Raw genomic sequence first — 14,654 nt, forward strand, 5'->3', positions numbered from 1 at the left:
CACACCTCCAGGGTCGGGGTTCGATTCCCGCCTCCACCTTGTGTGTGTGGAGTTTGCATGTTCTCCCCGTGCCTCTGGGGTTTCCTCCGGGTACTCTGGTTTCCTCCCCCGGTCCAAAGACATGCATGGTAGGTTGATTGGCATCTCTGGAAAATTGTCTGTAGTGAGTGAGTGTGTGTGTGTGTGTGTGTGTGTGTGTGTGTGTGTGCCCTGCGATGGGTTGGCACTCCGTCCAGGGTGTATCCTGCCTCGATGCCCGATGACGCCTGAGATAGGCACAGGCTCCCCGTGACCCGAGTAGTTTGGATAAGCGGTAGAAAATGAATGAATGAATGAGCTTATATGATAGTAGACACAGGAATTTAAGAATTTGTAGTTATTTCTCTTTTTAGCTAAGCTACTAAAAGCAATATATTCATAGAAAAATTCCAACAAAAAAAACAAAAACAGTAAAACATGAAAGCAAACCCATAAAACTTCTTCAGAAACATAGAACATACAGTATAAAGGTGTTATCTTCAACCACTACAGTTCTGTTTAAGGATTTCCCAACAGAGGAAAAATAATTTTATATCAGATTTGTGCTGATAAAATACTTCATTTGTTTATACTAATTAAAAATCCCATTGAAATCTTAGTTGATTTCCGTTCTGTTCACTGAACCGGAACACCAGTGTACTGGAAAAAGGATTAAAGACATATTAACTAAACCTGAGTGCAGAATTTACCCAGATGTTTCCATCCTGATGGTAGGGTTTCCAGTTGCTGCCCGTGTCGCTGTAGAGCAGACGGTAGCGTGTGGTCCAGTCCGAGCTGCTGTATCGACCCTGAGTAGCGACGGCAGTCACCTGCTTCCTGCTTCCCAGGTCCACTTGCAGCCACGGGTAATGATCAGTGTCGAGAGGAGACCAGCCTCCAGCACCTACACACAGGGAAAGAGCGATCCATTCACACGGCCGACTCATAAAAGTCTAACTATAATCTAGTCATTAAATACGAGGCTCACACTGAATCCTGTGTGATTTAACATAGATGTAATGCATATTTTTACATTCTATATTATGGATTTTCCAAATTGCATATAAATCCTCTTTTTGGTAGATGTAATAATTTTCCAGTTTAAAAATCTATCATAAGTCTTAGGTGAATCACCTGCCAATGCAAATATAATGGATTTTTTCTCTAGATCCTTTTTTTTTTCTTTACCAAAAGCCAAAGTTGTGGAAAAAATAAACAAATTCACAGAACAAACAAATAAAATAAGTCTTAGCATCCGAGTCTGAATATGATGCTTATCTTTAATAAGTAATATACCTGTCAAGTCTATAATAAGTGGGTGAAAATATGGACTGTAGTATATGTATAATAAGTAATGATGCCAGTGCAGGTGATTTATGATCTTGGCAAGTCCTGTTTGTAAAAAGAAATTACATCTGGATTTTTAAGAACGTTCTGTTCTACTCATAAAGAGAGCCCGTGTTAACCATCTGTTCAGTGCCTCGAGCTTTTATGCCTTCTTTTCTTTCATAGTCTGCAAATTAGTCTCCGGGACTCAAGTCTGGATCTGAGGTCATGCTGGATGACGAAGTGAGATACGAAGCCATAACGCAATGATGTGCCACATAAAGCCTTGCCGATATGACAATTATACTGTAAGGCATTAATCATGAAAGTGTTTATGTGATTTTAGATAACCAAAGAAAAAAGTAGGAAAAAAATGATTATTTAAGAATGTTTTCAGAACTATTCATTTAGTACATAAATGCAATTTACATAACCCTTTACATAAATGCGATTGAATTAAGTATTTAGGTGTTTGAAAAGTTATTCCAAACATATAAAGCCTGAAAACTGCATAATTAAAAATATCTAACCCCTCCTTTTCTTATAGCAATCAAAATTAGAACTAGTTTTCATTTCATGTTAATGTGTAAACATGTTAAACAGGATAAACCTGCCACTGACTGTATGCTCAATATTTATCTAGCTAAAATTGAAAATCAAATGAGTCCTGTTGTCCCGAGCTGCCCAGCTTCCCGGTATAGAAAAAAAGCTGGAAAAGTTATTAAAACTTTGGCAAATCGCTAAACCTTCTTAGCGACATTGGGTAAAAAACTGAGTGCCTGGACAAGATTTGTCAGAGAAGTGTTCAAGAGCTCAGAAATAAGAAAGAGATGAAGGTGTGCATTTCTGAACATGATCGTCTGGCTTCCAGATGATTTGGGAAGCCATTTGGGTCATTAGATCTAATGCCGAAAAAGAATGTTTGGTACAGACCAAATGAGGCCAAAGACTCAGGTAACACCAATGCTGTGTTGAAGCAGGGTGGTGGTAGCATCATGCTCTCTCTCTCTCTCTCTCTCTCTCTCTCTCTCTCTCTCTCTCTCTCTCTCCCTCTCTCTCTCTCTCTGTCTGTCTCTCGGTCTAATAAAAAAACGAATTAATAACTAAAATAATAACTAATACAACAACAAAGAAAGCCCTACTTTTTCACACAGTGGACAATCACATCCTACACTTTTGCTGTTCCTGAGAGGTTTTTCAAAAACCTTGGGATCATTCTGGTTCCCAAACAAACACTCACTCACTCTCATTCATTTTCTACCGCTTTATCCGAACTACCTTGGGTCACGGGGAGCCTGTGCCTATCTCAGGCGTCATTGGGCATTGAGGCAGGAAACACCCTGGACGGAGTGTCAACCCATCGCAGGGCACACACACACACACACACACACACACACACACACACACACACACACACACACACACACACACACACACACACACACACCGAACAATTTTCCAGAGATGCCAATCAATCAACCTACCATGCATGTCTTTGGACCGGGGGAGGAAACCGGAGTACCCGGAGGAAACCCCCGAGGCACGAGGAGAACATGCAGGTGTGAGGCGAACGTGCTACCCACTAAGCCACCGTGCCCCCCCAAACAAACACAAACAGCAAACAGCAAACAGTACAAACATCAAGTTTTTCACTTACTTTCACTTACTTTTCGCCTGGACATTCATAAATCATTATATGAAAAATGTTTCTCTTCCAACAGGATTACAGTTAAGCCTGGGATTTTTTTTTTCTTGCTTAGGAACAGTACTCTGGAAATCTGTTCTACTTCCTTCAAAAATCCTATATTTATTACTAGTCTTTTGAACTACACTTTAACTTTTCTTCTATATCTGTTTCACTTTTTATCGTAATTGACGAGTTAAATTTTATTTTCACCTTTTTATTTCTGTTCATTTGTTTTATACTCACTTATTTGTATAGCACTATGAATAGCCCCTCGTAAAATGAGCTATATAATGCCTTCACTGATTATTAAAAACGTCTCCTCACCGGTGAGAGAAGAATCCTGTAGCCAACATACAGGCATCTGCATCCCTTTATTAGCCATGACACTCTTTTAAGCTTCAGCTTTCCTTATTGTCGCTAACAGTGATGTCATCTGCTTTGGATCTGCCAGGGTGCCATTATAAATACCCAGAACACAGTGATAATGTGACACTGTGTGAGAGTGTGAAGCAGTTGCTAGGAGGTTACCATCAAGACTATTTTCTCCACAGTAATGAGAATCCAAAGCCTGTTAAGATGGAAGGGTGAGAAAAAAAACGGGTTTCTGGCACCATTACTGGTGCAGAAGGGAGGAATCATGTCCTATTACCAAATTTATATGTCATAGTGAAATGCTGGTGAAGCAGTGTGATGGTGTGCTGATGGAGGAAGAGCCTTGGGCTGTGACTCATTGATTATTCATGTAAAGTCCACTGACCCACACAAAGAGAAGGTTATAATGGGAATTTGTCTTATGTTCGCATGTTTTATAGATACTAACACCGAAAACTGTTTGTTTCTTGAATTTGGAGGCTCCAGAACATGGTTGAGATGAAAAACTGATCAAGTGAAAGCTTTCATGTAGGAAGCACACAGCGGTACTGAACCCGAGACTACCGTAAGGAGGTGGTGAAAAATGAAAGTTTTCAGATCTTGTCCAAAGCCAACAAATCATATTTCTTATTATCCCAATAATGATGCTATCAGTTCTGATCTTGAGGGGACATTTAGCTGATACATATGAAGAAAATAGAATTTTTGTGTTGTTTAAAGGCCTCTCACCTCCTCTTCTGTTCAGCTTGGCGTATTCAGGACCGTAGCCGTTGGTGAACACAGACGAGCTGCTGAAGGCACTATGGGAAAGTGGCGTGACCAGAGCATCATCACATTTCTCTAAAGAACACACAAAGAACAATATAGAGGTTTACAGTCACACACAGTTTAGATGCAAATACTCGCTAAATACTACAGATTAGCCTCAGCTTTGTCCTGAAGTTATATCAAAAACACACCTGTATCACCAAATCCTAATAAAATGCTAAAAAAGACAGGTAAATGAGTGAATACTAGCTAATGTGGATATTACATTACATTTATGGCTTTTAGCAGACACCCTTATCAAGAGTGACTTACAACTGAGGGTTAAGGGCCTTGCTCAGGGGCCCAGCAGTGGCAGCTTGGTGGACCTGGGGTTTGAACCCATGACCTTCCAATCAGTAGCCCAACACCTTAACCACTGAGCTACCACATCCCTATGGATATGGTTACCACAAAGAGATAGTAGCCATAAGGATACAATATTTCTTCATCATAAAGTCTTTGTTAGCATCGAACAGGGCTCTCAAGGTTTGAAGACAGGCAAGCGTGACATCTCCAGACCCCCCATGCACCCCACCCCCATGTTAAATCTTACCCAGATGGTGCTATTTTCTGATTGGCTATTGTATAGCGTCTTTTTTTTTTTTGATTGGCTGATGAGTCTCAGGCTCGACTAAGAACTGAGATGCGCTTGATTCCTGCCCGGGTTCCATAGAGACCGCGATGCGGACTGATACATTTTGGGCGCCGCGGCTTATTAAATATATGATAAATAGTCAAAAAGTTTTTCTGCGTGAGAAATACAATGTGTGGCGGGAGAGCGTGAAAAAAAAGACCGAAATGCGTGACTGTCACTCTCAATGCGTGACACTTGACAACCCTGATGGAATGTATACACACACACACACACACACACACACACACACACACACACACACACACACACACACACACACACACATTTTTTCATTTATCAATAAATATTATAAATAAATCTGAGATAAGCTAACTGGACAGGTTTTTCTGAGAGGCTTTTACATCATATTTATGTGTGCAAAGCTAGCCATTAGGAGCTACTCTGAAAGGATTTCTGTCTGAATTTCAAAGTCCTATTCATGTTTACAGCTAGTCAACGCTAATGCTAGTCAGCAAGCTATTTAGAGATCAGCTGACAGGGCATTAAAGGCTTTTAAAAGGCAGATATATAAGTGTTTATCTGTTAATTCTAAGCAGCTAGCTAAGATAAAATAAAAAATAGACAGATTTTCTGGCAGGGAAGTTAACCTGACAATATATTTGGTGGAAAAAAAGTGAGTTAAGGAAGTGAATGCAGCTTAATGCAGGAGAAAGTGCATGAAATGCTCAGGAGGAAATATATACAGAGCTTTTAATGGATTCCTCATTAAAACACCTCTACATTTCCCACTATATCAGCTCACTGTAGATGCAAGACCCAGTGTAAATTTCTTAGCAGTGGGTGGGAGAAAGAGATGAGGCAAGCAGATGGTAATAAAGACATGGAAAGAGAGAGAGAGAGAGAGAGAGAGAGAGAGAGAGAGAGAGAGAGAGAGAGAGAGAGAGAGAGAAAGTTAACCTGCTAAAGTTTTCCTCTCAAGCTAATCATTCTCTTAGAGAAAGCCAGAGTTAATCCAGAGATTATGCTGCATTCATGACCAAGTACCAACTAGGAAATGCAACTTCTGAAGTACAACCTTCCTGTTTCAACTCTTAAAATCCCCTTATTACAATGTTCTAATTAGAAAATCAGAGTTTTCCAAGAGCACAGACTTCTCCGAGTTGCGATCCTGTGATGTCGCTTGAGCACGGCAGCTCTGAGTGAAAGATAGGAGCAAGAATTAACAGCACGATTTGAAGTTTTCAAGCCGACTTTTCGCTCGAGTTTAAACTGGAAATCGCTATATAACATCCCATAGTGATAGAACTCTATTAGTATTACTTGTATTGTCCTCTGCTTGATATGTTATTTTTACAATCATAAAATCATCTGCTATAAATGAACAAATGTTAATGTGATGTCATTCATTTCCTGTAACATTTCTAATCAATAATCAGCTCTTTCGTGTAATCTTTTGGTGTCAATAAACACGGTTTTATCAAATGATGTCTTTGAAATGTCTGTTGTAGGAAGTACAGTTGCCCTAAAGTTTAAACTGCCCTAAAGATTAAAGTTATGCAGGAAAGTCAGTGTTTTTTCGAGGGGCGAAGATGTACACCAATCTGAAGGGTGTAGCTGTGTCTCTAAGGTGCTGAGCTTTTTGTGAGCAAAAGAAGTTAATTATATTTGCCACTTGTGGTACCTTGAGTTCTGTCACTCATTCTCTCTCTCTCTCTCTCTCTCTCTCTCTCTCTCTCTCTCTCTCTCTCTCTCTCTCTCTCTCTCTCTCTCTCTCTCTCTCTCTCGTTGTATCCAATGTCTACTTGTTACATTAACATGTTTTTGTCCTTCACCTTGCAGCCATGTTTATTCAATCCTTCTCAATTATTCACTGCCGTTTTACATTCTGCCAACACCGATTCTTTGAAAAAATCCAATTACGCTCATTTTATGTAGAAAATTAATTTCCCTAATGCACTGAACACTAATTATGAAAGGCATTCTTACAGACTCGAAAAGGTCCTTATAAACTCAGTATTATATCTGAATAGAAACAGCAGACTCTAATGGCACTTAATGGAGAAACTTTTATGCTGATTTTGGAACTGCACATAAAAAAAAAATGTCTATACTCACCTATACAGCACACATTACCTGTTATGTTGTTGTTGTTGTTGTTGTTGTTGTTGTTGTTGTTTTTGCAGTATGTGTATTGTACAATTTTCTCTTTACTCACAATAGCCATTCTTTTCAATCAATGATCTGGATTCCACCACAAATCTCCACCTAGTGATGCGAGTGAAGTCACTTCCACTTCTGTTCTTCTTTGTTCTTTGTGATAATTTACACTTAAGTTGTTACTAACAGAACTGGCATGTCTTGGGGCATAATTTGAATACAGCCAGTGACTCAGCTGTTCAAATAACTAGTAGAAGTTGAGTTCACCACCATGGTGAAAGATGCACATAAGAGTCTTGATGCGTACCTTCCTTGTACCGTTGGATCAGCTGATAGGATAAGAGGGAGCATGTGATACAGTTCAGGCTGTAATAAGTTGGAGATGAGGTAGCTTAGTTGTTAAAATACTAAGTACTACTGCTTGGAAGGTTGTGAGTTCAAATCCCAGGTCCACAAAGCTGCCACTGCTGGGCCACTAAGAAAGACCCTTAACACTTAATTGCTCAGTTGAATAAAATGATTGAGTGGCTCATGTGGTTAAGGCATTGGGTTGCTGATTCAAGCCACAGCACTGCCAAGCTGCCACTGATGCCCTTGGGCAAGGCACTTGATGCTCTCTTTGTTCCAGGGGTACTGTATCATGGCTGACCCTGTGCGCTCACCCCGACCTCCAAAAGGTGGGGTATGCTAAGCAGAATTTCACTGCGCAGTAATGTATATGTACAAAATAAAGACTTCTGTTATTAAAAATGCAAGAAGATCTGGATAAAAGCATCTGCCAAATGCCATATATGTAATAAATGCTCCAACTTCACATCATTATATATATATAAGAACTGAAAATATACAAGAAACTTGCACAGATTGTAAGATCAAAAAGTATTTGGTGGAATGTTTAAACCTACGTACATTGAGCCGGAGTTAAATGGATAATTGAGCCTTTGTGTGTTTAACAGGCTAACACTTTTTATAAGAACATCTTGTATGCTTTACTTGGCATGAACCGACTGGTGATTAAAAACTGAAAAACAATGGCAATGGCTAATGCAACTTTTAATTATGAAAAAAAGTTTATTACAGCTCATTATTTTTTTGGCATCAGGAAATGTGATTGTAAACAAATTTCTCAAACGATTCAGAACGTTCAGAACGTGGATCAAATACAAACACAAAGCTGCACGATAAATATCAACAACCGAAATTATTTAAGAGGATACGCAGCTAGTATGTGTTTTGCTAAAACCTTTTACATGATACACATCTTTATAATTTGTTGTATATAGTTCTGAAAACGACCAACTTTCCATAATGTATGCGGCAGAATTTATGTAAAGTTATGTAAGGTTAGAGAACGCTTTAGGATCGACGCTTGGCTTTAATCACAGCTTTGTTCTTAGGAATTTACATTTATATGAATAATTTATGATCTTCTTGGGTTAGAAGGACAGTCTACAGCTCTCATAGACATCTTGTAGATTTACATAGACTTGCGTAAGTATTCACCCCCCAACAACCAACAGCTTGAACTTTATTTTACTTTGATTTTCAGTGTGATTTTTAAATCCAGACCTCGATGCGTTGATGATTTTGGTTTCCATTGTCACATCATTTTGTTCCCAGCAAATTACATTCAAAGTAAGTAAAGATTCCAATTGTAACTGGGACTTTGTATCATGATTGTATGATATTAAGCATAACAGGATACACCAAAAGTTAGTGACTGAGTCAGGCAATTAGTTAAAAGAAAGCAGCAGAGAGTCAAGTAGATTTGTCTTTTCCACACTGTGACATTTAGGATTTTTGTCTGTTAGTTATTATGTTTATAGAGAGGTTATAGGTTAGGTTACAATGATCAAGAAAAAAGAGCATATGCAGTTCATTTAAAACCATATTCTAGGTGGTCATTATGATTTGAAATACCAAGAGGCAGCCCATTGTGGAGTTTAATCCCTAATGAATGTATTGACATTTACATTTGTAAACAGTCATTTTCAGCAAATGTGAATGATTTTTTTTTTCTTGTGTACTAAGGAGGCCAAACTTAACTGTAACCTTTCAATCGGAATCAGAAATTAAAAGAAAACAATTATAATGTGAAGACGGTAGACGATGTGCTGCATTTAAGAGAGTATTATTTTGCCGGAAATTGAATAAAACGGATAAGACTTTTTATACACACTGAAGTTAAACTGGATTTTGGAATTGGAAGTTAAGATGTTGTTCTTATGACACACATATTATATGCAACACACATATTTGGCGCAGTCGTGGCTCAACTGGTTAAGGCTCTGGGTTGTTGATCGGGGTTCAAGGCCCAGCACAGCCAAGCTGCCACTGCTGGGCATTGAGAAAGGCCCTCAACCCTCCCTGCTCCAGTGGAGCTGTACCCTAGCCAACCCAACCTCCTTAGTTGGGGTATGTGAAGAAAAGAATTCCACTGTGCTGTAATGTATACAGTATGTGGCGATAATAAAGGCTTCTGTGCCACGTTTTATTCGATTTACAAGGAACAAACTGACCTAAAGTATGGAAGTTTGCTATAGGTTAGTGAATGAATGAATAAATAAAAAACTCTAGTAATGTCTAGACTATGACTGCTTTTAGCTTTAGTATTTTTAGCATTAGTATTATGGTTTTTGTCACGTCCCTTTCCAGCGAGGGATCTACAGTAAGATCCTCTCAGGGATTTAAGAAATCCTAGTTTTTCATCAGGCATCCCAAGAATCCATTCTGGTTTAACTCAGAAAATGAACAAACGAACAATAAATAATTTTTTTTCACACAAATGTTTCTATCTTCAAGGTAAATGGTGATATCAAGCTTATTTTTGCTCTCTGAGATGTCGCATGAGTCCACAAGCATCTCAAATTTGAAGCCACTATCTTACACTGAAAGCCAACAGTGTGCCGAATCATTTTTATCAGTCTTGAAGCCATGAAATAATCCATCTGTTTATGACGATTAGAAAACTACGGCAAGGGTTAAAAACAAAATCCATAGACCACTCAGAACAGATTTATATACCGATGGATCACATACTAATGGAGGTCTCGAGTTTAGTTATCTACTTTAAGAACCATGGAGCAAATGACACTAATTAAGTAACTGATCGTAATCTGGTTAATCGTTTATGTCATACTATTGGGAATATTCCACAAGCTGTGTGTCATGACATGGGATAAAAACGGACCCAAACGCAGGATAGCAAAACAAACGGGGTTTAATAACAAAAACACTAAACATGACACGGACTAAAGACAGGACAATACAACAGTAGGTTCCGTGCTGACATCGGCAACGCGGCACACTTATATACAAAAGACAATCAGATACAATTAGGAACGGGTGTGGAAACAAGGAGGAACAGACGAGGGCAGGGCAGACATGTGACGAGGAATATAAACAAGTGCACATGGCCAAAGTTTGAGCTGAGTCATGACACTGTGAGCCTGTACATGTCAGAATATTGTAAAATTGCTTAATGTATGAATTCTGGACAATTGTACTGTTTGAATGTGCGTTTCTAACTATATGAGAAAAATATGGAAAATGTGAAATTCACACAGATTAAAGTGCTGAATGCAAAAAGAGCAAATATATAATCACACTTCTTTATTTTATACATTTTTGTTTCTGATTTTCCAACCAATTTACAAACTGAGATTGAAACTGATTAGCCAACTCTAAAAAAGCCCTGTGCTTTCAAACATTAATAGCTTACAAGTCATTTCAGAAGAACTAATGTTAAAGGTTAATGTGGCATGCAATATAAATATCAGTTTGAAAGCAAAGTAATATAAAAGCATATAATAATAATACGAAACCAAGAAATCCACACATTTTATGACTGTTCAACTGAACAATGCCATATAAAAGCAAGTAAATAACCTCATTAAAATAACCTTAATACAGGAAGAGAGAATGTGGAGTCTCAGGCTGAAATGACTTCCTGCCAATAAGATGAATTTTGTAATAAGTAAAATTAAGCTAACTGGGATCCCACCTTTAGCACGTTCGCCTCACACCTCCATGGTCGGGGTTCGATTCCCGCCTCCGCCTTGTGTGTGCGGAGTTGGCATGTTCTCCCCGTGCCTCGGGGGTTTCCTCCGGGTACTCCGGTTTCCTCCCCCGGTCCAAAGACATGCATGGTAGGTTGACTGGCATCTCTGGAAAATTGTCCGTAGTGTGTGAGTGTGTGAGTGAATGAGAGTGTGTGTGTGTGCCTTGCTATGGGTTGGCACTCTGTCCAGAGTGTATCCTGCCTTGATGCCCGATGACGCCTGAGATAGGCACAGGCTCCCCGTGACCCGAGGTAGTTTGGATAAGCGGTAGAAAATGAGTGAGTGAGTGAGTGAGTGAGTGAGTGATCCCACCTAGTAGCAATGCTGTAGCTGCTACTAGTTACTAAAATACTAACTAGTTATGTGTGCTTTGATATAATTGTTTGCCTGGATATTCACTTCAGCTCTGGATGTTTTTCAGGACGATGATAGAGTAACGATGTTTCTCACCATATCAACCATACCGACCATAGTCATGAGAAATATTTGAGAATATCTCTATAGCTGTTGACTGAACAGTGTAAGAGATAATGACATCATACATCACACACACACACACACACATCACTGCACACAGGGGACACAATCCACAGATCCGTCTTTATTTCACGAATGAGACTCAGAAACGTCAGATGATCAATTAGAGACTTTTTCAGTTGGAGGGCTTAATTACTTCTCACGTTCCTCACCACCATCTGGTGGCTCTTTCAGCTCCTACACTCCTCAGGCATAAACTGATTGATATCCAAAATGATGGAGATCCCCTGTCAGTAGTTCTTTCCCACAATGCACCACAACTTTGCCCTGAGGATGTCAGCAGGCGTGTTTAGAAGCCTGGAGTTTTCCCCAGCGCATGTTTATCATGACTGAATTTGTATGTGCAGAGTTTAGAGTTTCAATTCATCTTGTGGGATTTCAGCCATGCATAAGCAGCTGCTGTTTAGACATTAATGACAGAATAACATTAAGGCCGAAGCTGTATTTGGGATACAAGTTCCTAGTTAAGCAAAACCCCTGGTTAAGGGTAGGCCCAATCTGGGAGAAAGTCATTTGTTGAAAAGAATCCATACTTTGAAGAGTAGTATTTTGACAGTCAGTGTTTGAATTTTCAGCAGAACCTCCTGACTGCATAAAGCCACATGTTGGCCAGAACCTCCTGACTGTATGAAGCCCCATGTTGGCCAGAACCTCCTGACTGTATGAAGCCCCATGTTGGCCAGAACCTCCTGACTGTAGGAAGCAACATGTTGGCCAGAACCTCCTGCTGTATGAAGCCCCATGTTGGCCAAAACCTCCTGACTGTAGGAAGCCACATGTTGGGCAGAACCTCCTGACTATATGAAGCCCTATGTTGGCCAGAACCTACTGACTGTAGGAAGCAACATGTTGGGCAAAACCTCCTGAATGGATAAAGCCCCATATTAGGCAGAACCTCCTTACTGGATAAACCCCTATGTTAGAAATAACCTACTGACTGGATAAAGCCCCATATTAGGCAGAACCCCATGACTGGATAAAGCCCCATATTAGGCAGAACCCCATGACTGGATAAAGCCCCATATAATTCAGAACCCCATGACTGGATAAAGCCCCATATTAGGCAGAACCCCATGACTGGATAAAGCCTGATGCTGGGCAGAACATCCTGACTGGATAAAGCCTGATGCTGGGCCGGACCCCCCGACTGGATAAAACCTTATGTTAGGCAAAACCTCCTAACTGAGTAATGCTGAATTTTGGGCAGAACACCATGATTGAATAAAGCTGGATGTTGGGCCTTATGACTTTACTTCCCACTTCCCACTCTTTTGACAGACAAAGTTTGATATTGGGCAGAACCTCTTGACTAGATAAAACCCCATGTTAGGCAAAATCTCCAGTATGTTCATCAGTTACATGGGGAACAGGGGAAAAGCCACTAGTTGCCCTTGGTCAAAGACCCATACACCTGTGGCCCTGTAGACGCTGGTGTTTGGGAAGAAGGCCCAACAAAACTTTCCGTATGCTCCGAGTAGTTTTCAGGTTTGTTTTGGCACAAGAAAACTTTGTGTAAACTGGGAGCAGTATAATTCAAGAGCACTCTGAGAGCACAGCAGACCCAAGGGAAGTTTTGCACTTAGATTTCTCCATAACCCTTTAACCAAAATAGTGGCTTGCTAAGCACTTCTCGCTGGCAGATAGAGAGAGAAACACGTAAATACATGTCTACAGTGACTTTTACTCTAGAGAAAAATCTTTTGCGTAGCACATTTCCTGTCACAAAAAAACACTTCTGCTTTCATAAAAAGCGTTTCAGTCCACAGCGACTCTTTTAGACAAGCAGAAGATAAACACCCACACACCCTGCTGCATTTGTTATACATGTCGCCTTTATATCCTTTTCACTTTCTCACAAAAGTCAAGTGCTGTATATGCCTTGAACTTTATCAAAATCACAAACTACAACAATCTGCACAATAGTGATACTCACTCCTAAGTCACAGTATATTAACAAATCGTTCGATGTTGTCGTCTAGTCAGGTTGTCTGTCTGTCTGTCTAATGTTTTCTCTACATTTACAGCATTTAGCAGACACTCTTATCCAGAGTGACTTACATTTTTGATTTCAGTTTATACACCTGAGCAATTGAGGGTTAAGGGCCTTGCTCAGGGGCCCAGCAGTGGCAACTTGGTGGACCTAGGATTCGAACCAATGACTTAACGATAAGTAGTTGAACACCTTAACCACTGCAGTAACCTTACAGTACCACATCCCCATTTACTGTATTTAGCAAATGTAGGCACTTATCAAGAGCAACATACAAGTATCTCTTTCACACAACTTGGCAAAGGCCAAGTGGTGGTAGACTTGATTGGTTGCCATGAGACTTGATCTCACATCCTTCAGATTATGATCATGGCCTTTTCCATATTACTAGGTTAAGGTGTTTTTTGCTATGTTATATAACCATCAATTATCAAGTCTGACAAAATCATACTCCCTTGTTCTGTATTTCATGATACTGTATGTATCCAAGCTGACATTTCAGTAGATTAGTAACCTCACATATATCTGCTTTCAAACATTTAAATATCTTAGAAATGATCGTAAATGTGCAAATGTAGCTGGTACAAGTAACGTTAATGTGGTATGCAGATTAAATACAAAATCAGATCATAATATTAAGGAGATCATTTTGGAACTAGATCCACTGATTCTGCTTCAATTGCACAAGAAATATTTTTCCAACGATATTGCAAGGACGAGATGGTTGATCTCTCTCCAGCCGAGACGGTGAATATACATATTGATGGTGAGGTGAAGAGCTGAGTCAAATGGTGTTTGCAGGAAACAAGATGAAATCGTGTTCTGTGTATTTTACGCTTTTTCAAAGAATCAGTGTGGAGTCAAAATCATGGTTGTTGTCCTTGTGTATTTGTTGCTAAAGTGCATAGCTCATTTGCTTTTATCAGGTTTAACTCTAAATACCTAGGGTATTATAGATAACAATCATTGCAGTCAACATAGAACAACTGAAGCGGACAATGAACAGGGCATTTGGCCAGATTCTTTGAAATTCACCGAGAATATAGGTGTACATCAGGACTGGGAGCTTACAGGAAGTGTGGTTTTTACTTTTAAAGTATACAT

At 39.6% G+C, this 14,654-nt stretch overlaps 1 protein-coding gene across 2 annotated transcripts in view; it reads right to left on the reverse strand.

Moving 5' to 3' along the window:
- The window catches only part of LOC113660693 (contactin-associated protein-like 2), a 138,816-nt gene that overhangs the window by 86,775 nt on the left and 37,387 nt on the right, over window positions 1-14,654 (reverse strand). For both annotated transcript variants that reach the window (XM_047808900.1, XM_047808901.1), the window contains exons 2-3: window positions 4,133-4,243; window positions 729-922 (exon numbers count right to left, since the gene is read on the reverse strand). In XM_047808900.1, the coding sequence (XP_047664856.1) occupies window positions 729-922; window positions 4,133-4,243 (305 nt within the window). The remainder of the gene's footprint in view (window positions 1-728; window positions 923-4,132; window positions 4,244-14,654) is intronic.

This window comes from Tachysurus fulvidraco, chromosome 25, assembly GCF_022655615.1.
Source record: "Tachysurus fulvidraco isolate hzauxx_2018 chromosome 25, HZAU_PFXX_2.0, whole genome shotgun sequence".
NCBI lineage: Eukaryota > Metazoa > Chordata > Actinopteri > Siluriformes > Bagridae > Tachysurus > Tachysurus fulvidraco.